Source organism: Larus michahellis, chromosome 1, assembly GCF_964199755.1.
Source record: "Larus michahellis chromosome 1, bLarMic1.1, whole genome shotgun sequence".
In the NCBI taxonomy this organism is placed as follows: Eukaryota; Metazoa; Chordata; class Aves; order Charadriiformes; family Laridae; genus Larus; species Larus michahellis.
In genome coordinates this window covers 19052339-19075322 of record NC_133896.1, presented here as the reverse complement: position 1 = coordinate 19075322, position 22984 = coordinate 19052339, and the positions used below count along the sequence as shown (strand labels likewise).

The following is a 22984-nucleotide window of genomic DNA, read 5'->3' as shown; positions in this document are numbered from 1 at the left end:
AGGTAAAGTATATTTTAAATGTTGCTGCAGTCTTTAGGGAAGACATAAAACCTCTTATAATATTAAAATATAAAAAGTTTTACTAAAATGTTAGTCAGAATAATAGAAAGGTAAGAAGATTCAATAAAACAGGGCAATTGCTATATACTACAAAAAAAAAAAAACAACACACAGCAAAGGGATTTTTATGTTTAAAGGCTTGACTCTAAGACTCATCAGCATCCATTATAATTCTATAAAATAAGTTAAGGCAGCATCTGGTACAATCTATATAGTTTTATAGCCAAGCATACAAAAATGCTTACAACAGTTACAAGATCTCACAATAAATGAAGCTGAAGACTCTTTACTTCATCTACCAGCACACATTTAGAAAAACAAAGAAAAAAGCTAGAACAAAAGAGGAAACCAGAAGCACATCCATTTTTTTTAATGACTAAATAATACTTTTAAAGCATTAGCAGATAGTGGGAACTGCGGATGCACAGGAAAAGGAAACATTTCACAGTCATTTTAGTTTAATCTCAATTAGTTCATAGCCATAAGCAAGGTGATACTCAAGCAGTGACCGTTTCAAACAACTGTTTGATTCTCCTGAGGCTAAGTTTATTCCCAGATCCACATCTCCAAAACATGTACAACTCTGAATAATGGAGCAGTGGTTTGTTTTTGTATTTTTTTCCTTAAAGCCATAAATTTGCAAGAATTATGCAGAAAACCATGTAATTTAATACAATAAAAACTGTAGCAAAGTACAAAAGATATCATATAGCATCATTGTCATGATTAATCAGCAGTCACCACAGAACCACATAAAATGTGACTGCTTTTTGACAAACTAGTGTAAAGGGGTAAAGAAATTTTAACTTGCAATACAATAACTTCTAAAAACTTTCCTACTTCTGTCTTTAAAGAAATATTAGTGCTGCTCAAGGAAACAACAACTAGTACCCAGCTCTTCTACCTCTCTAAGTAGAACAACCTTGTAGTAGGTAACTGTTCCAGAGACATGAACAAATTCCAGACAGGACTTGCTCCAAGTACAAGTTGTGGAGTATGAGACTTCACAGCCCCAACAGGGTGACCACTGTTCTCCTGCTTATCTTCTGCCAGCACAATTTGCTAATTTTCCTTTTGCTATTGGACTTGAAACCATGCAGACATCATCAAAATCAGACCGTATTGCATTAAGGTGCACATCATTAGAGACAGAAACGAACACAAAGCTCTCGATCACCAATAGCACCAAACGGGCACAGGTTGACAGGGAACCTCTCTGAAGCCATTTGCAGCTCATCCTGTTGTGGGGCTGCTTCTGTGCTTCCCATAGCAGAGGTCAGAGCAGCCATAGGGCCACCTGGAGATAATCCTTCCAAACGCTGGGGTAACAGGAACAGAGTGGCAGAGATAACAATCCTTAACGCAAATCCTCATCCCATAAGAAATACCAGAAAGTGAATGATACTAATATTCTAATTTCATTGCTCTTTGCCTACGAAGAAAAGTGAACAGAGCAAGGCTCTACTTCAGGACATCTTCAAGTCCTAAAGAGCTTGCAAGGTAAACAGCACTTAAAAGAGTGATCTTTAATTACATAAATAATGAGATTCTGTTCTCTTTTTTTTTTTTTTCATTACAACTGCAACTCAAAAAGTGGCATAAAAAGTGGCATGATCTAGCTAATAAAATACTTAAAACACTGGTTGTCTTCTTGAGGTTTTATTTTTCCCCTGAATACTTCCAGATCCTAGTGTGTCTTCTCATGAGCCTATTCACTTTGCAGTCAACAGAAAACTGCCCTAAAGTCAGATTTTTAAATATCTTTCATTTTTCTATGGAAGTTTCAGGTAAGTGTACCTTTTGGAGGATAAGACTTGAAGGGACTTCAAGAGGTCACCTAGTCCGCCTGTCGGCTTCAACTTGACAATACTATTCCCAACAGATAATATTTTAACCTGAAAGTAAACTCTCCTGTTTCGCAGCTTCCCAAGAAAATCTATCCCAATGCTTAACTCTTCTTGCCATTGGCAAGTCTTCCCTGATGCACAGCACAAATTTGCCTTGCTGCAATCCTTCCTAATGTCTAACCTAAATCTCCTTTAAATCAGTTTGCACTCATTGCTTCTTATAATCTTCCAACTGCACAGAAAGAACGGTTTGTTACTCTTAAGGCAGAATTTTACCCACTGAAAACTCTTATCATGCTAGTAATCTCTTCTATAAACTCAATAACTCTGGTCTTTTCAGTACTTCTTTCTAGGTCATATCCTCTAAAGATGCGCTTATTCCCTTTGTTCTCCTGTGGACCCACTTAATTTGGCCTACATCTTTCCTTGTGTGTGACTGCAATTAAACATCTAGACTTTGGAATACCATATAGCCTTGTGCCACGTTAGAAAGAAGTTGAGATCCAAAATATACTGGTCTATTATAAATGCAATTTTTCACCTGGTGGATTAACACAATCTTCTACATTCCTCCTTAGGGTCAAAAATTATAAATCACCCACATGAAAATACACATTAGTACAGCATCTTCTTTTAGCAAATGTTTCAATAGGTATCGATCCATTACAATATTTTTTTCTGGCTATTTATATGTTAATTTGCTGTTTGGATAGATTTGAAACACGTTACTCATTGCTTTTCACAAGACTAACAACAATTAGTAGGAAGATCTATTGTTCTGACTAGCATTTACTTGTGAGCTGATGTAGTGCCAAAGGTAAAATATAATGAATAGGCAGATTCATTATATTGTGTTGGATTTCTAGAACAGGCATAAAAAGCACATTTAGGCAAATAATCGGATTTTGTTATTAAACAGAACCTTCTATCACTGTGGGTAATAAGTGGCAAGAGGATATAATTCCTGAGCAAAATAAATCTTTGCTGAAATCCAGATACTGGATGGAATAGATCCCTGGCTTGGATTTGTATGAACATACACTACAGTTGGCCAGTCATACTCAGCTGAGCCACCGATTCCAACTGGGACATCTAAATACTTCCAGAAAACAAATACTGTTGTTATCTTTAGTTAAGAAACTTGTGTTGCCTCTTTTCTTCACAAGATTACAAAAAGTTACTTTCAAATATATATGAGGAGAGAATAATTTTACCTGTATTTTGACTAGTGAATTAAAGACATTTATCGCTCACCAATACTATATTGAACTCATGACCTCTAAATACAACATTGTTTTTTCTGATCTCCCCTTTCAAATTCAGCTTAAAAAAATCTCAATAGTGTGTCTTGTGTTTATTCCAGTTTTATATTTGATACAGTATATGCCCGCTAAGAAACAAGAATAATAAATATTAGTCACCAGATCTAAAAAGCCTGCACTTTTGTATGATGTGACTCACATCAATCTATAGTACTGCCTTTAGGAACAGGTAGTGCTGATAAATGCTGAGAAAGGTCAATAATTCCTCACTTGTGCTCTTGGGGCGTGAAAACAGGCAGTCGTAAAAAGGCTACTGAAAATCTGTTACTAATTCCTTTTTTCAAGTTGCTCAGTCGGGAAAAGTAGGGGGTTTATACCATCTATGGTGCGCTTCCCTATGAAGATATACACATCTTTCATTTTCATCACCCAAAACCAAAGAGTTTATTTCAAAACTACCTTTAATGGGTAGGAAAACTGTCAGACTCCCCCTCTTGGTATAGCCCGGCACAGCAGATGCCAGACAGAGAGTATCTTTCTCGCCTCCCTGAAAAGAAAATTATTGAGAACTTTTGTCTGCATAGCTTCCTTTCGCTGCTATACTTCTCTAACCCTATCTTAAAAAACAAAAAAAAACACAAACAAAACAAAACAAAAAAAAACCAAAGAACCCTCTGAGAATACCAAAACTTTTCAAATACAAAGCTATTTTATCTGAAAGCAGGACGTTCTCTCATTTTTCTTCAGTCCCATTGTGCCACATACTATCAAATAGCCACTGAACTGGGTCTTCCTAATTTTATTTATTTGCCATAAAGCTATAAAAAAATTGCAAAAAATCCTCCCAGACTGGTTACCTTTCACACAGTCTTTGCTTGTGCAGCACTTATTCAAGCTTAGGGGTTTTTAACTGCCAAGTCTGGTTTCTGGATGGGAAGAGAAACCTTCCACTTCACCTTCTGTGCCTCTCTCTAGCCTGATGTGCTGCTCTGATAATCTCATTCAGATTTGCCTCTCCACAAACCCGGAAAAAAAAATAATAAATGTATAGAAGACAAACGGGAGAAAAGAATTATACTACAGTATGTTAAAAGCAATAAACCCCTCAAAAGCAGGTAAATTTGCAGCTGGGACACACTGTCCTCAACTCAGTTTTACTATATATAGGTAACATATGCAGCACATCTGGTGAGCGAGGTATCTCACTGTTTTGAGACACAGGTTAAGCATAAAAGGGCAAACTGAAAAAAACAACTCTAACATCAACCCAAACTTTTTTTTCCCCCCACATTCTTAAAGAGCAATTCTCCTTCTCGCTTTGTTTAATCGTTTCAAGTCTTTCTTCTTTTTTAAGCGTTTAAAAGATAAAAGAAAAAGAAATTTTTAAGAAAAGCTGGCGATACTGTCTGTGTAATAAGTCACATTCAAATTCTTTCCAGGAAAATTTTCAGGACCAAAGTCTCAAAAAGTTTTAGAAGATAACAAATCCCTTCCTCAAAACATTTTACACAGCAGTAAACATTAGTTTTACCAACTTTATAGAGCTACCAGATGATATAAACACAAAGCTCTGCAAAAAATATCTTGGGTATATTGTCAGTAGACATTTTCAAACATTAGCAGAGGAACAGCAGAGTTGTTCGAGGTTAGACAGCTAAATAGAATAACGTTCCTTATTATTTTCAGTGTCAAAATGTACACCCTAAGATCTCAAAAATATGCATAAAGCTTTTTACACACTTTTAGAGCAGGCTAAAATATTTAAATCTGTAAAAAGTGACAGAATAAAGATATTAAGTATAAACCTTAGCCAAGTTATTATGTGTAATATATGCATTCTTTTAAAGAAAGTGCTGCAGTATTTTTGCTATTGTGACACTAATTCCTCTAAATGTGTTTGACAGAGAAGTGCCAACAAGAGCGTAACCAATAATTGCTAACTTTTGCCTAAGGCAGAAAAAAATGATAATTATGAAAAATGTGCTAAACAGAACCCTATTCATATATATAAGTATATACTAAATCTGCACAAGTGATGCTTAAATTCTGGTTTATAGCCATAATCATCTGGTTATAAGAGAAGCATTGGAATTCTCTTGTCTCTACTTAACTGCTACAGCATATCAACAGAAAATCACCCTATTTTACACAGCTTACTACCAAACATCTACCCAGCAGATTAAGAATGTGGTTTTGAGATCTGATTACTCCAGTCCTCTACACTTTAAACAAGATTCTTGAGACTGAATCCATGTTTCTGTGTAGTCCCTCTCCAAACAAGGCTCACACCACTCTAATCTCATAAACCAATCAAAATATTAAATCGCCCTTGATAGATAAGACATTCTAGTCTCTTAATCAGCGATTGCAGGATAAACAAAGCTTTAAAGTATATCCAGAGCTGTAACAGACCCCGGCTACGATATATACATACCCTTGAAAAGTTACTCCCTAAATGCATTACTTTCCACGGGATTTAAAGACACATTTAGAAACTGTATCCTTTACCTTTCCCCATCCTTTCTGTGTCCGAATGGTTAAAATGTTCTACTAGGTGCAAAGGGTACTTGTCTAGGGGCAAAGGAGTTCCCACGATTAATGTGTGTAACATCAACTCAGTGTTTTTCAGCTCTCTTTGCATAAATGTGTTAAACAATAATAGATCATAAATTATTTAAAATCAGACATGAGCAGTGAATGTAATTCCTTACTTTTAATTCTCAATGGTGCACGCAAAGAAATTTTTAGATATTTCAATTTTTAACTCCCTTCCATACTGACTGCAGCTGACTGGGGTATGTTAAACTGCTCTGCAGGAAGATCAGACAGGCATGGGACTGCAATTATACACCACAATACCCTTTTCTGGGTTCACAGCTCTATTCATCTTTAGAAACACTGAAGGACAGATTGGACATAGGGGAACGGATTAGCCACAGGACGACCTGTATTTCCACACAAAAGCCTAAGTGTGGAAAAATGGCACCCTGTGTCACCCATTCTCCACTTCCTGAAAAAAACATATTCATGAAAATAGACATTTAAACAGCTCTTTCCCACTCATCTCAGAACAAGCATTCATTGTTTCTTAACACCATTTAAACGGCAGTAATGTAATGCTACCACTAACCTGCCTTAATTCAAAAATGTATATAAAAATATTTAAGAATGAAGACAGGGCTACTTAGAGAAAAATACAAGTTCAGCATAGCAACTAAAATGAAAAATTAACGGTGTGAAAACTCTCAGCTGACTGTTGCAACACACAATCTCACATTTATGACTGTGACTGAAGGAGGATTTGGTTCTGGTAATAAGTTTCAGCTGGATGTAATGAAAGTTCTACACACTATAGCCATGCAGTACAACTGAAATTATAAAAACATCTTGTGTTAATAGGTGATAAGAGTTTTAACGTAACAGATAACATCACTAATTCCAAGTGAGTAAAAGGAAAAGGAATACAGAAGAAGACGTGTGGTAATTACATCATTTTGAGATGTTGTAAAAAGTGAAGATTATGTCAGTTTTCTATTAAGACCTGCCTCTGGAAAAATAATAAGCAGTAAATATTACGAAACATGCAAAAATTGAAAGAGCATGCCTTAATAAATTAAGTCAGACCTTTAATTAATTTTACATGTCATTCTTCTTAAATCAATTGTCTTGCATACAAAAGAGATGCTTCGTGTATGAATTTGTATCGTCAAATTGTCTCAGGAGATGCGTGCTATCAGCTAATCTGATCAAGCCAGGCAAACTGCTGGCTTATTACCTGTTTCTTCTTTGGGACTAGAGGAAATTCTCCTTCTGCACAAGAAATAACCAAATGACAATGTCCAAGCATTTAACCGAGGAACTCGACCACACAGCTGAGTTACAAACAACAAGCCCATGTAGTTCATTAGGCTCCGATGGGAAATTAATCTTTTTGCAAGGAAATCAACAGTCTAACAACGTCGTGTGTAATGAGACATACCACTCCTAACTTTTTTTGAAAATTTAATGTAAAGGGCTAACTCTGATATGAGACAAGAATTTCAAATCTTCTGAAGGTAAAGTAACAGCCACCTCACATGTATTCTTCTTTATACATATTTACTTAGTAAACTAATATGGTAAGCATGTGGTTAAATGATTTGCTAGTCCTTTCCTCGCACTTCATTCCCTTGCTTTCTTTCTGAAAATAATTTAAAAAAGACCACAGGTTTTAAACTGAAAAAGAAAGGAAGTGTAAGTCTTGTTTTTGCAAACTGTTTACAATATACAGCTTAAATCTTCTGTTATCTATTTCTCCTTCTCTTAGATGGCTGTACTTGAACATATTATGCTTAAAGCAATTATTTTTTATTGGATATTTTAAAAGTTCTTCATAAAGAAAAAAACTCAGTTATACCATGTAGACTTTCAATCAGTTCCACTAAACTATTCAGTGTCATTATTGAAGTTACAAGGAGGAATACATACACTGCTGAAGTAATTATACGAAAGGGGTCAAAATGCTATTGTGGAGATTAGCACCCGTCAAGAAAAGGCTGACAACCAGCCCAGTACACACAATCTGTATTTCCAGTAACTATATAGTTCTCAGTGTTCAACAAAACAGAAATCTTTTTTCTTTCTTTTCACAAATATAAACAAACCAATGCAATTAAGTTATCCGACAAGCTCAAGAGCTTCAGCTTCCTCTCTGCAGTCCACATTAAGAGTGGCTATAAATGCTGGAGGAGAAGCAATGTAAAATGTGTTAAAAAGCTCGGTGTATGGCCATGGTTTCTGTTTTTATAAATTATTTTTCTGGCTTTCTACTCCTACAATGCAAGAAGAAATATTTTAAATAAAACAAAATGCTTCTTCCTTTGTGGGTTATTTACAGTAACACAGGTCTCAAAATCAAGCAGTGAAAGACTGAATGAGAAAAAAAAAAAAGGCAGCATAATGGCAAATACTGACAAAATAGCCTGAAATGACTGGCAATATTTCATTCTGCAAAATCTCCTCCAAACGAGTCATCTCATTAGACAGAGATATATAAAAATACACTAGTCCGAGCATTTTTAAAAGATTGTTAAATAAGTGACTATGTGGGAGGCATTGCACACGATGCAATTAAAGGGTACGTTTCTTAAAGGAGAAATCTCTGGCACTGGAGATATCTGGATAACGCTTCTTAATTAACCAAACCAGGCAAATCAGTGTTTATTTATTTCAGAAAAGATCTGTGAAAATGTACAGCCTCGTGCTTTTTTTTTGACTGGCACTAAATTAAAAGCAGCGGCGATACTTCAGTGGTTGCAAGGTTGTCGCTTTGCCCAGTCTTGAGTGAAACTTTGTCCCAGTCACATAAAAGTTTTTTTTCCCCTGCTTTGCGCAGCCAGCACTCCAAGAGGAGCTGGGCTCCTTCTTCCGGCTGCTATAATCTCGATTATCTTACAATGTTAAAAAAGAATAAAAGGTTTCAGCAAACCCCGCATATTGTTGTGTTATATTTGTTAACACTGCTTAAAGAACAGCACTGGGCTTTCCCACACACCACCAAGTAAAATATATATGCATCTCAGGATTCCCACTCGAATCTCAGACTGCAGTTTGCTTTACAAATAAGCAGCAGAATCATTATTGTAGCACAGAAGGGAGAAAAAGAAAAAAAAAAAGAGTAATTTTCTGAGGAAAGAAAACAAAAAAGAGCAATACAAGGGTTACTCCGCAAGAAAATTCCTCTATTCACTTAATCAAACCTATTTTTTTCCACCCAACTCACTTGGGGCGGGGGGGGGAAGAAGAAGAAAGCCTGACACGCAATCCAAACTATTTTCTCCAGTAAATTGTAATCACAATTTTCTGACAACAAGGTGGAAAAAACAGGAGCCTTGGAACCATGCAAAGGCCTCTTCCAGTTTTGGGGCAACGAGGAGGAGAAGGAAGATGCTGAATGCCCAGGATTTGCTCTGCCCTGCCCTTTCCATAGAACTTTAGTGCCATCTATTGAAAATGTACTGAATAAGGAAGAGGGAAAGGATGCCTATTGATTTGGTATAAAAATAAGACATTTACTTGTTAAGGGTTTTTTGGTTTATTAATACTCCCATGATGACTACTGTTCTGTGGTCATCTGATAGCAACAAATATTTTCTATACGCTGTACATGCCCCATAAAGAAATGAAACATTGGCTAAAACACTGAATACAAACATCATACAGATTTTATATATATATATATACACACATTTACCAAGAATGTAAGTCTAAAGCTACCTATTCTCTACAGGAACAAAAATGAGAAGGCTTTAACGGAAAGGAAAAATAGCGTGGAAGCACTGCTGTAAATAGAACATACTGGAAACAGTAAAAATAATTAAGGCACCTCGTAAAGACCTTAGTATTAAAGAACAGGGTATGTAGACATGCAGATATAATTACCTTCTTTAAGAAACTGTGAGTGGATGACAAATATAAGAAAACAGCAGATCGCTGCTCCTGCTAGTGCCCATAAAGCTTTCAAGAGCTGCATCTCGGTCTGAAACTCAGTAAATACCCAGAAAGTCACACAATGAATTTCCACAGCGATGCATCAACGCTTCCCTCTTGTGCGCCAGGCGCGGCGGCTCCCGGCAGGGACCCCACACTCCCGAGCAGGGCGGGCGAGCCCGGGGGCTGCGGAGGAGGGGCCGGGGGGCTTCACACCCCGCGCGGGGGCAGCGGCAGCGGCAGCGCCGGGCTCCTCTCGCCGAGGCGGCCGGCGCGGGGCCCCATGAATCAGCGCTCCGTCTCGGCGGGAGCCGCGCCGAGCCGCGGAGGCCGGTAGCGCCGGGGCCGGGTTGCGCAACAGCGCCCGCTGCGCGGCGGGGGGCGCGGGGCCGGGGCCGCCGCTGCCGCCGCCGCCGCCGCCGCCCGCTCAGGGCGCGCCGCCGCCGGGCGGCGCGGGGCGTGCGGGGGCCGGGCCCACCCCGCCGAGGCTCCGCGGGAGCCGCTGCAGCATCGCCGGGCTGCGGGCGCCGCTCGCTCCTTCGCTCGCTCGCTCGCTCTCTCCCTCCTTCTTCGCTCGCTCGTCGGGCCGCCGCTCCGCTGCTCGCTGCCACGGCTCGGGGAGGAGAGAGCGAGCGGGGAGGGGAGGGAGCGGGGGGAGGGAGGGATCTCTCTTTACTGCAACTTCTCCCGGCTGGCGGCAATTTGTTGCACCCCCCCCTCCTCTTCCTCCTCCTCCTCCTCCCCCGGCTCGGAGATCCTCTCTGGTGCGGGGAGGGGGGAGCCGGGGGGGGCGGCTCAGTTCATCCCGCCATCCCCGGCAAACGCGGAGCCGCTTGGGGGCTCTTGCAAAGATCGCTGGCCGCCCCTCGGGTTCGCACCTCCGCCGCCGGAGCTCCGGGAGCTCCCCAGGGCGCCGCGGCCGGCCCCGCTCCTCCGCCTGCCCGCGGGGTCGACCCCGTCCCGGCGTCGCTCCCCGGCGCTGGCACCGCGGAGCGCCCTGCGAGCAGCTGCGCCGGGCTACGGCGAGAGCGCTCTCAGTCTACAGGTTGATGCCTCCGTTGCAGCCATCCCCACGGAAAACAAGAACGCAAACGAAAGAATGCCATAAATCAAAAAAAAAAAAAAAAAAAAAAAAAAAAAGAGGCCAAGACTGTGATTTTGCTGCCGCCCTCCCACTCCCGGGGAAGGACCGAGCCGCCGCCGCCGGCTGCCGTAGAGAAGCCGGGCGGGGGCGCGGGAAGGCCGGGGAGGTGCTGCGGTGCGGAGCCGCTCCGCGGGGGCTGCGCGCTCGGCCGCGCCGTTGCGGGACGCGCTGCAGCCCGGGCCGTGGGCAGCGACGCCGCAGCGCTCGGCAGCCGCGGGGGCCGCCCCGACGGACGGGGGCTGCCCGGTGAAGGCACCGAGCTCCGCGGTGCGGGACAGGGGGGACAGCTACGCGCTGCAAGGTGCGCGTATTTGGGCGGCGGAAAGGGTTGCCTGGGCCGGGTGCCCCGCGGACGCGGTACGGCTCCGCGCCTCTGGCGTTCAAGCGCCGCCGGGCTGCCCCGCGCAACTTCCGCGACGCGAGCCTGGCCGGCACCTCGGGCTGGCGGGGAGCAACCCCGAGTGCCGCGGGGAGGAGGGCGGACCGCGGCCGGCGCGGTGCCCGGGGAAAGCAGAGCCGGGCCGGGGCAGGTGCGGTTCGCAGCACCCCGGGAGGCTGCGGGCGGGAGGCGGCCGCAGCGCCGGGCGGCCTCGGCGGCACGGGGCGACACGGCCCGGCGGCGGGTCCTCCCCTCCCTGCAGCTCCGCGACGCGATGAAAGTTGCCGTGGTCCTCAGGGCTGGCGTGGATTTACTGCGCTCCGTTAGCCATAGGCGGTAACGCACCGGCGGCCCATGCGTTACCCAGCGTTAGCCGGGATAGACATAAAGCACATCCGTAGTTTTGAGGATATAAACCAAGTAAGGCAACACTTGGTTTGTTTGTTTTCAAACCAAGCTTGTTTTCATAGCTCTTTGGTTACATCATGTTTGCTTTTTGTAAAAAAACAAAACAAAACAAAACCCAACAAACAAACCCTTAATATTTAATTATTTTCTTAATTAAAAAAAAAACAAACCCCTAAAAAAAAAACAAAACAGGGAGGGTTTCCAGATGCTTGGAAGCACAGATTAATAAAAGACTGGTATTTTTTATTGGACAAACATCTCCCTTGTTCTTGACGTTATGTGTTAAGTTCATCCCTGTGCTTTTTGGGTTTCCACTGATAGCGCAGAGAAACATTGAAAACAACTATCTTTTGAATTTTAAACTTCACACGAATCCCTATAAACCCATTTATTGCACTTACTGTATTTGAAGATTACAGCAGTGCAATGTTAAAGCAATGTCATAGCTACACTAGAGATATTCCACTGTAAATCTTTCATTCTGAAATGCACACTTTGATGAGAAATTGGCCATGATTGGGCTCAGTTCAGGTTGGGTTTTGTTTGTTTATTTGTCTTCTGGGTGAAAGAAAAAAGTGTCAAGTAGCTAAAGAAAATTCACACACTTTACACTTAACCAAAAAAAAAAAAAAAAAAAAAAAAAAGCCCTGACATAGCAGCTTTTAAGTCCCCAGATAAGTAGATTTTGAAAGTGTCTCAAAGTTAAGAGATTATGCAGACCAGGATAAGCAATGCGTATCTTTCAGCTTGAACATGCTAAGTTTGGAGAGGAATCCTATGAAAAATTTCACATATTACTTTCTTTTTGACTAAAAAGCATGTGAAGACCCACTGTCAATGGGTCACAATCCTCAAATTGCTTGCTCCTTTTGAGGTGCAAGATGATAGCCCTGCTCCCATTTTAGTCTTACTTCTTTGAGCTTCTGAATTAGACAGAATACTCCTGGGCTTCTGTGGGCTTTGGATCAGACCTTTTTGTAAGCAAGACATCAGGATGCGGCACTGTGCTTCCCAGCCACAGGGGAGTCACTCTACATGCACACTGGTGTAAGTGGGAGCAAAATCTGGTTCAGCGCTCACACTGTACAGAGATATTTAGTCTCATAGCAACAAGGGATTCCAGAAGACTTCCCATTTGAGAGGACAGTGGTACCTGGCAACGCTGCTTGCTGAACTAAATATGGTTCAGTGTGTTTTCTGTATTTTCTAAATAGCTTTGGACCTTTCAAATAGGGGGAGTCCTATTCAAAAACCATCCATCTTCAATTTTCCCACTTGTCACCTGCATAAAGATTTATAAAATATTGAAGATACCTCAAGTTACCAGCATAGACTTCTCTGGAAGACTTTTCTGAATAAATTGCACTGCCAAAAATTGTCCCCTGTCTTTCAGCCTATTAATATTTGCATCCCCAACACCCATCAAACAACTTCTGAGCTGCTTAGGCCAAGAGAGATTTACAGAACTATCTCACTGTGAATTTTCAGGGTTTTCCCAGAGCTCTGACCTCATACGTCTCCAGCAACACAGAGGCTGTGGTCCCAGCAGTAGCTCCTGCCAGGGAACCACTCCACAGGAACTCTCCCAGTTGTGTTTTAATGTTAAAGGAGGGATGCTCAGCACCTGAAAGCTGGTAAAGGATGGTGATGGCCTTGGAAGACATTTCCAATAGAGAAGGCAGTTGCAGCTGGGTAAAGTAGTGAGGAAGCGAGGAATGCATTTTCCTGTCAATCAAGGAGCAAGAGCAAACGTGTATGAGATGTAAGTTCTCCTGAGTTCTTATGGGAAAACAGCACAAAAATGAAGCGCATCATTTCCAAATGTGTGTTCTTTTTTGGAAATACAGCTCATTTGTTCTTTTTACCAGAACTTCAATCTAGTTCTACAGAATTACTAAAACTGGAACTCTGTAGCAAAGACAGCAGCCTTTGCTCAGTTCTAGAGGTTTAAAAATATTATCTATACTATGCATTTAATTCTGTGAAAAGATTTATTCTTCACTATTGAGATATGTTATAAATAAAAACATGCAAAAATTCCTGGAACACAATCATGTTCAGATTGTATTCCATATACCTATAACTAATCCCGTAGTATTTTCAGTTGTGTCAAACACCTTTTGCATAATTATTTTATTCCCGTTCATGCAATAAAACCCAAAATTATGCATGGCCAATGCAGATCTAAATGCAGTAGTACAAGAGATGACGTTAGCCCATTTTCACTAATGAATTTGGAAACTACTACTGGCTTTGAATCGCAAAAAATAGAGCAGACGGTATCTATTATTAGGTTATCTAGACTAAACCTTTGCCAATGCCCACTGGATTTCATTTTTGTTACTTCTGAGTTACTTGGGCAATAGTCTGTCACCAGTCACTGGAGGCGATTATTCCAGCCCAGTAGTTCTCTCAGCTGAAACGTTTCTCCTGATGCTAAGTTTAACATTTTATTTTGTTGAAATTCACCCAGTTCATCTTTCATATATGCCTGAAGTGACATTATAAATCTTTTTCCATTTTAAATCTAACCAAAATAGGTGATATATTGAATGTATAGCAATGAATACAGAGGGATATATTTCCACCAATTAGTTTTTGCAGCCTTTAAGTATTTTTTCCCACTTTTTTCTGCATGCCAATGGCTGGTTCACATTTCTTTGCTACTGGGCTAGTCACAACTACTGTAGCCCTCAAAATTTTATCGCTGATTTTCAGACAAAGCTGGGTAAGTGCCACTGGAGTAGAAATTAATCTGTAAAGAGATTAATTCTGTTAATCTCTAGTTAGTGACATGATGCAGCTACCAGAAGAACCACAAATACACATCCATTTGACCATCTAAAAGTTTCCCTTTGTTTTTCCTTGGCTTACCCGATTAGGTGATATGTTAATATATCTTTAATAATTTTTGAAAGACCAAACCCTGTTTCCAGTTCTTTCTCCTAGTAGCAGATTCATAAGAGGGACAATGCAGCCTAGATACTTTAGAATAACCAATGTGCAGTTTCCTTGCTTCAGTGCATCATGTCTGCTTAGAACTTTTTCTTTTTAAGCCATGTTTTTTTCCTTTGGCTTTTCAGTTGTACTATTTTGCTGTTCTTGTCTTCTTCCTGCTGTCTTAGGGACTTTCTGTTCAGGTATGATTTTCTTCCTCTTTTTTATTTGTAAAGAACTATGCCAGCAGTTCATGTCATGTGGACAGTCGCCCATTGGGAACTCATTGCACTTTCTCCCACACAGCAGTCACCAGTTGGTAATAGCTTTTGGCCACTACTGACAAAAGCTGTATAGGAGCTGCCTAAGAAGAAGTGAAAGGTTCTGTAAGACCACTCTGATGTCTTGAACCACCGGTAAATTCCCCCAAAACACAAATCTGAAGAGACACAATATGCCAGTCACAGATACAATGGAATGTATAGTCAAAGTATGTTACCATGCTCCTCCTTCCATGTTGTACTCATGGATCATCTTCAACATAGCTGCTCATCAAGCAATTTCCTCTTATATAATTTAAATCTTTGAACAGCTGAATTCTGAAATGTTGCTTTTGTCCTTTTACATTTTACTTTATCCACTCAACCTGTTACAGGGAGCACCTAGCTTTGCAGTAGCTGCACTGACACATTTAACAGCACAATTATAGATGACTTGGTAACCACCCATTGACTAAAAATAACCTAGCAACTGAAGACACACTTAGGTATTTATACTTAGATATCCCAGAGGAACCCTTCACAGCTCCTGTAGCTGGGGAAAACATATGTATCTCACCAAATGCAGTCAGCTAGGAATCCTCAGGGGTGGGGGCGGGGGGACGTAGGGGAAGCGATAACATTGCACAGCTGAAAGATTTCCCAGACAACACTCTGCCAGCTAATCCAACTCTTATCCAACTAGCTCTGCAATTAAGGTTTCCGACTGAGAACAATGAGAGCATTATGACCTGGGGAATTTTCTAAATAGAAGAAACCCAACGCATCTGGGATTACAAAATTTAAAGCCTCAAAAAAACCAGCTCCTACGCTGATGGTACTTGCAACCAGTACGGATCCAAAGGAACTAGTGCCAGTATGCATATGAGAAAATACATGAGCTGTAAATGAATGAGCTGCCAATGAGGAGGGAGCCAGGGCAGCATATCCTGTGTGAGGAACCTGCAGTGCTGAAACTCATTCTTGCCTTCCAGAGTATATGGATTATTTTATTTTTTTTATACGAGATGTACCAAGTTTTCACCCAGCCTGTTCAGGAAGAAATACCCTAATGACTGAAGAAAGAGACATCTAAATGATGTGATTAAATTTCTGTGGTACATGATTACATATGCTATGGCTGCCTATGAGTAGTTTTATATATTTGAGGGGAAAAAGTAATTTGGTATTAAATTGACAGAACCACACATGTCTTAACTGAGGACTTGAAATACTACAGTGTCTGTCTGTGCATCCTTTCCTACTCCCATTTTTTCCTGGTCTGTTTATAGCCTTCATCTATTCTTGTTTTCAAAATATGCCTTCATTCATCTAAAAAGACCCGAATAAGTAGGAATTTACATCCAGGAGAACTACTAATCTCAAAGAGAGAGTCTACAAGGTCTCAAGGGCCTTTCTACCTGCCTCCAGTTGCAAGATTATTACCTTGAAATGATAATGAAGTGTTCAAAGTCAGGTTGGATGGGGCTTTGAGCAATCTGATCTAGCAAAAGATGTCCCTGCGCACAGCAGAGGGCTTGGACTAGATGATCTTTGAAGGTCCCTTCCAACCCAAACCATTCTGTGATTGTATGAGTCTATGATAATTCAGAGAGAGCATATAACTACAGAAACTCACAGTTAAGACTGGTGAGCAAGGCATAGGCTTGAATGTTCCAACGATTACAGGGCTATTCACAAAAATCACAATGAAATTGAGAGGGTTTTTATATATTTTAAGATCATCTGGATTTTTTAACACTTCTCAAAAAACAATTGTTTACTGCTTTTTTAGAAAAAGGATTTGTGTTATAACCAGGATGCTTAAACACAGGAAATTAACGGAATTTAGTTATGATCCACAGTTTCCAGCATCAATCCCTGAGGGTTTAGCCTAAATGCACACAACTAAAATGCTGTAACATTCAGTGAATAAGTTCTTAATTGAAAATGAGACCCATGTAGAAAGCCAAGCTGAATAAGCAGTGACTCTGTGTCAAGTCACAGCAAACCTTTATAGAATGGCCAATAACAGCGTTGCATGGAAAAGTCAATACAGTAATATATTTGGGGGTTTTGTTGCTTCCTCCCACCTTAGTGGAGTGGGAAAATAAAAAAAGAAAAAAAAGTTCAAATTCCACAGGAGTGAATTCTACAGCTGGACTGTCCCGATCATCATACTCATCACTCATACTCACTGGGAACTTAGGCAATAAGCTCTTTTACCTATAGTTTGAACTTTAACCAGAGAACTTACTTTACATTTATTTAACTGTTGACTTTCCACCTCAAAACCTGGATATCACAAAAACTGATCAGGAGCTGAAGCCAGGACACAATGGACACTTTTAGTTCTTTCCATTAGTGATTCTTACTGTAGTAAGTAGGAAAGGGAGCTGCAGCAAAAATGGAGCATATCCCGAACAAACCAGGCACCTCCGCAGTTAGATAGAGCAGGTTCCTACCATATGAGGAAAAGACAACGACTGCCTCTGTAATGTCTGAGCACATTGTGTGATATTACTGGGGGAAGTGGTAATCTTTGGTTGCTAATAAGCTAGTGAAGGTGAAACAAATACTTTTCAGACAACTGTTAAGTGCAGATTCTTTAAAAATTATTCAAAACCTCAAATAAACAGTTGAAAATGGTTACATGCACAAAATGAACAATTATTACATTTGAAGTATAAATTAAAATGGGTTTACCACTATGGCACTCTTTTTTTTAACCCGAAAACTCTAATTTTTTCAAAAGATCTACACCTGCATCAGACTGTGACATTAAAGGAGGCCCAGAATTTTATGTATTAAGTTTCTTCTGGGTCTGTGTTCAGGACTTCATTACAAAATCTTGAATAAGAAGAAAGTGGTTTTTAGATTTGTAATCTTAAATCTTAGAACCCAAACTTGTTTGTTATTCTGAAATAGAAGCCAATAATTTTACAAGCCATTCATGTATAATATAGTCCACTAGGTTCCTGATAGTAAAGAGAAAAAAAAGTATTATCCAGTCTCTAGCTATTATTAGATATGGCCAGTTAATACTAAATGGTATAAAACATATTTTGTTCGGTAGGATGAAAATGGATTACTACAAGCTAATCTGAGATTTATTACTGGACTCTGTGACATTAACACACTGGAGGCCCATCTATGCACACCTGGGGTGGGATAATGGCAGGAGCTGCAGATTAATGTAACCTTCCCTTGCCAGCGCAACCTATTCGTTATTTGCTTGCCTGTTTGTTTTTCTGGGAATTTTATTTCTTCTATTTACCAGGTACATCAGGCAGCCTATAGCTTACAACAGTTAACGAAGTAGCCACTGTACAGAAGCTTTTTACCAAACTTTTTGTGAAAAGCATATTTTAAAAGGGAAAGAACCTCTTTGGTTTTGTTTTGAATTATGCTGTTCTAACAGGAACCATTTTTCTGCATGCTTACATTGTTTTAAAATAGAAAACTTTTGATTATAAGGTGAAACGGAGCATCTAAGATTTTGGCATTTAATAAAAAAGCCAGATATTAAAATAGTACCCTTGGCACGTGGGGCAGTGACAGTGCACAGCCCGAACTAACTTCTGTAAAAATCCTGGAGACACTGGAGCTGATTCAGCCACATTTCAGCTGGACAAAACGTTACAAAGAGCATTATACAAACATTGTAAGAGATGGAACACCCTTCTCTACAGCAGAATGAACACTCTCCCCAGACACTGCTTAACCTTAAATAGAGAAGGAGTGAAGTGGATCACGGACCCCTCTTTGTGCCAGCTCCTGGGGGGTTTTAGCATCACCCCTGTGCTGGACTGTCCCGATCATCATACTCGTCAGCAGGCTTTTGAACAAGAGACAGAAAGCTTTCTCTGATTTCGTCACTTAATGCACACTCAGTGAAAGCCCGGCACCAACACCCCATGTCCGTACTGTCCTTCATGCACAGGTTCAAGTTCACTAGCCGTTTTTAGCTGCCTGTGTCCATATATGAAAGGGGAGATGAGTCATGATAACTAATTGCTCCTGACTGAACAAGAGTATATGAGGGTAATAAATATGTAGATAGTAGAGACGATCCAGGAATTACGGCTTGAATGCAAGTTTTAGTCTTAAACTAGCATATTGGTTAAGCTGTGCCTGCAGAAACAGCTTTGACCTTAAAGTCACAGTAAAAATCTGAGTACGGTTTACCTCACCGGTATACTAATATAATGGTAATATTACAACATTACATTAGTATAATATTATACATTGAATGGCTACTATAGTAAAAGCAGACACATCAGAAGTGGGTAATGATGAATTAAGGTTTTTATGTATGAATTACCACATTCAGATTAGATATTATATTTAATTTTTTTCAATGCTTGTTACCTTTTTTTTTTTTTAACAAAAAAAATATTTGCTTTTGTTTAACATTTCAGAGGAAACTGGTATAGTCTATTTCATCAGTAATACACAGAATCATAGGTCAGTAACACAGTTTATAAACTATATGCTCTCAATCCATGCCATAGTGCTTTGAGAATGTGTCAACACTCAGTGATTTCCTTACCCAGCTCAAAAGCATCTTGGAAGCACCCCGGGCAATGTCTCATATACAGCCATTGAGGGTTATCCGCTCCAAAATAGCTCTTATAATCTGAATGGAAGAACCATAAATGATTCAATTGAAATCACTTCTGAAAATGCAAAAGGAAATGAACACAGAATAAACTACAACATTAGGGGGTCTAACAGCACGCACACCTGAAGATTTAGAATTGAAGACTTTGGTGTTTCCCCTTACAATTATCCTACTCTATGTAACAGCTACTTTAAGACGTTGAGAACAGTGTTCATAAAATTGACCTTCAGTGATTTTAGAAGAGCTTTTTGCATCATTTCAGATGGAAGTTAACCAAACACATCCAACTGTATCTGATTTAACTGAAAGTTAAAAGAGTCTCTCTCACCCCATCTCCTTTCTTTGAAAGGGGATAAGTATTCATATCTTCCCTATAAGAAGATATAGTATAGTGCATAGCACTTCTCTAGTTATAGCCTTCATAGCAAAAAAGTGTTAAAAAACCCCTTAAAATCTAATGCCACCAAATGTTGGATCCACAAAGAGATTACTTTGTATTTGTTTTGTGTTTTGTTTTTTTTTTCTTTATGAAGAAACAATGCCAGAAAAAAAATATTTTATTTTTTTTTTCCCCCACAGGAAACTAATGGAATTCTATAAAACCAGAACAAATCAAACTCCCCAAACACATGACAATTACTTCAAGAAATGAGGGACTAGAGAAAGACAGTATACTAACTAGAATAATTGTTATGGTTAGAAAGGATATTTTAGATTTATTTTAAATACGAACCACTTTTTGTATTGTTTTCTTCTCTTTGCCTACACATAACAGATGTTTTTTGTCCTTCCATTAGGAGACATTAGGTTTTAAATTTCTTTTTTTTTTTTTTTCCATAGTCACTTCAGAACAATATAGAGGAGATACAAGGAGCAGGTGTGTACTTTATGTAGTAAACTGAAATATTAAATAGTATGAGCAAGATAACATTTAATTCTATATTAAGGGTAGCCTGAGGGATCAGCAAGGGAGAAATTCTGTTGGTGTAAACATGTGCAACTGGCATCATTCCTAAACACATGCCATAGGTATGAAGATTTTTATCAATAATGTTGTCCTATCAAAGTGGATAGAGTCAGCATATGACCAACGACCTCCTACTATGAAAAACAAACAGCTGCAATTTGCTTTGCCATAAGGAAAAGGCCTCACCCTTTCCAGATTCTGTGCCCTGCTGCTGCTCATACAGAAAAACATCCTCAAGAAGGCAGTCATTAAAACATAGTAATGCAACTGTAATAGCTTGAGGCGATTTAACTGTTTTCTTTTCCTTTTCCAGATACGCTGCTGAAGATGGGTATCTTCTTTTTGACAGACACAACACAGGGCAAAAAAATTTTAACAGAAATTTGAATTTTCCACTGTTTGTGGTGCTCATCTTTTTTAATTGGCTAACTATCAGAACTGAGTTTTGTAAACAGGCATCTTTTGGGTTTTTAAACTGGTTTTTTTGAACTATATTAATCTTTATAATCCCAATTATTTTTTGTGGGATGCATACAGTGTATCAAAGAGGATTAGTTTGACACAAAATGTAAAATATTTCCTATTTTTTAAGAAGATAAAGGTAATCCTTTGAATTACATTTTTTCCTGAATATTTTGGTAGAGATTTTATTGTCACTGCAGTAGCCTACTATGGAAAATATATTTGTACAGGAATTTTTTGGTAACTTTTTTACTTAAGGAATGCCTAATGAACAGAAACATGAATAAACTAAGAGCTGGAAAGACATGTTATGGTATAAAAGAATTGTGAGAAAATAATGTTTCATTAGCAATTGTTAATGACGTTTCCTCTCCTTGACTTTATTGAAAATTTTTTATTCAACCCTGCATGAAGTTATATTACAAAATCTGGAATTCTGATTAAGAATCCTCTAATACAGGTTGTGCATTTATTGACAAACTGAAAGAAAAGGTGGCTGTATGGGGTCTTTGGCTAAACCCAGAAAACAGGATACAACACGTGAGGTTGGGAGCAGCCTGATGGTTGTGAATCCAATTTAAGATTAGGAGCTGATGCTTGTAAAGTGTACTTTACTTCTTTCTTTCATTTTTAGTTCTTCTGTCCAGAATAGTAGTTATGTATATGTATAGTACAGGATAATATCAACTCTATTCAATCCCCGATACTCACAGAGGAGAAAAAAAAAAAAAAAAAAGGACACAGCTGTCTTCTCCTGCGTTGTGAGGTAAGTCTAACCACAGCTTAAAACAATATTCAGCTTGAGGACCATTTCCACTATCACTCACATGGGACCTTTATTAAAAGCAATCCTATCAGTACATATTCAAGCAGCAATAGTGGAGGGATGGACTTCACAGAAAACAAGCAATCCCAGGAACCTGAGATCAAACGAGGCCTGTTCTCCTCTATGTTTACAACTTGTAATTGACTGCAAGCTTTGATTTCCTATGGCTGGATAATTTTTAATGTCAATTCTCTATATTTAATACAGTAGGAGAGGACATAGTATTTATTTCCACCATTGGGACATTTATAGGGTCTCTGTCTTCTAATGATCACCTATTTTCATAAAAATTTTGAAACTTATATTTGATACTTCCTTCTCTGAGAAATTTGGTTGAACTCAGGCCCCAAATGAACAAGTTTTACATGGAAGCACAACAGATGTTTCCTGAGCCTCAAAAACTGCAGAGCCCTCTTCACTGTCCTCAGGGACTGCTCACACTCTTTCAAATCTCTTACTTCCATAATTTGTCTGCTGCCACTAGGTTCTACAAAAAAACGAAACAAGACATAACAAAACAAAACCTTTTATGAAGTCTTTGCAGCACCTATTCCCCTAGGTTGGAAATCTCTCACCAACAAGACCTCTACAAAGGCCTTGGGAATATTGAATATTTTTTTTTCTTCTCCTTGGTGCCAGTGCTCTGAGGCCCATATTCAGATTTTAATACTGTACAGCACTCAGCCAGGCAAATTATCAAATCAAATTACAGTGGCTTCCCAATTTACCTCCCATCAGCTCTAAAGCAATACCTTGTTAACCTGCTGTAACTGTGTTGTGTGTCTGAACTGAACACGTATGAGTGAAGGTTATATCAGAAAGAAAGGACAGACTGGAGCAGCTTTTATCCACAAGGAAAAAATAGGATAGACGTTTAAGCAAACTGTTTAACTTTAAAGGCAATTAGGCAATGGAATGACTTGCCTGAGGAGGTAGTTTAGACAATGTAATGAGAAGTGCTTAAAATAGAATAAACTATTTGCGAGACAGATACAGATGTAAATAATCCTCCATGTTTTGAAGTAGATGAATCAAGAGAGGTATCTTTTCTGTTCAAATGTCTGACTATAAAGATTCTATTCTCTTTCCTTGGGAACAGCTTTCAAACTTATGACTGTTTACACCTGTTCTGAATACTAAAGTGAAACTGCACTCCAAAAGGCAGTTTAACCTCAGTGTATCATTATAAAGTAGATTTATTCATAACAAGCATCTATGAAAAACTTCCAGCAAAAAAGTCCTTAGTCAGGGAGATGCACATTGTTGCAAAAATGGATTGTTTCTCTTAAGTGCTTATATGGCCCCATCGCTATAGTATCCAAGCGCCTTACAAACATTAATGA

At 39.6% G+C, this 22984-nt stretch overlaps 1 protein-coding gene across 8 annotated transcripts in view; it reads right to left on the bottom strand.

Annotated features, from left to right (window-relative positions):
* The window catches only part of TAFA5 (TAFA chemokine like family member 5), a 446757-nt gene that overhangs the window by 310682 nt on the left and 113091 nt on the right, over nt 1–22984 (bottom strand). For 3 of the 8 annotated variants that reach the window (XR_012586952.1, XR_012586950.1, XM_074586792.1), the window contains exon 2: nt 19315–19401. The exons of 2 other annotated variants lie outside the window; for them this stretch is intronic. Coding sequence is in view for 2 of the 6 variants with exons in the window: in XM_074586792.1 (XP_074442893.1) it covers nt 19315–19401 (87 nt within the window). In the remaining 4 variants the exon portion in view is untranslated. Of the gene's footprint in view, nt 1–9589; nt 10009–19314; nt 19402–22984 lie in introns of those variants that run through there. 3 more of the 8 variants (XR_012587003.1, XR_012586999.1, XM_074587022.1) reach the window with 3 other exon arrangements.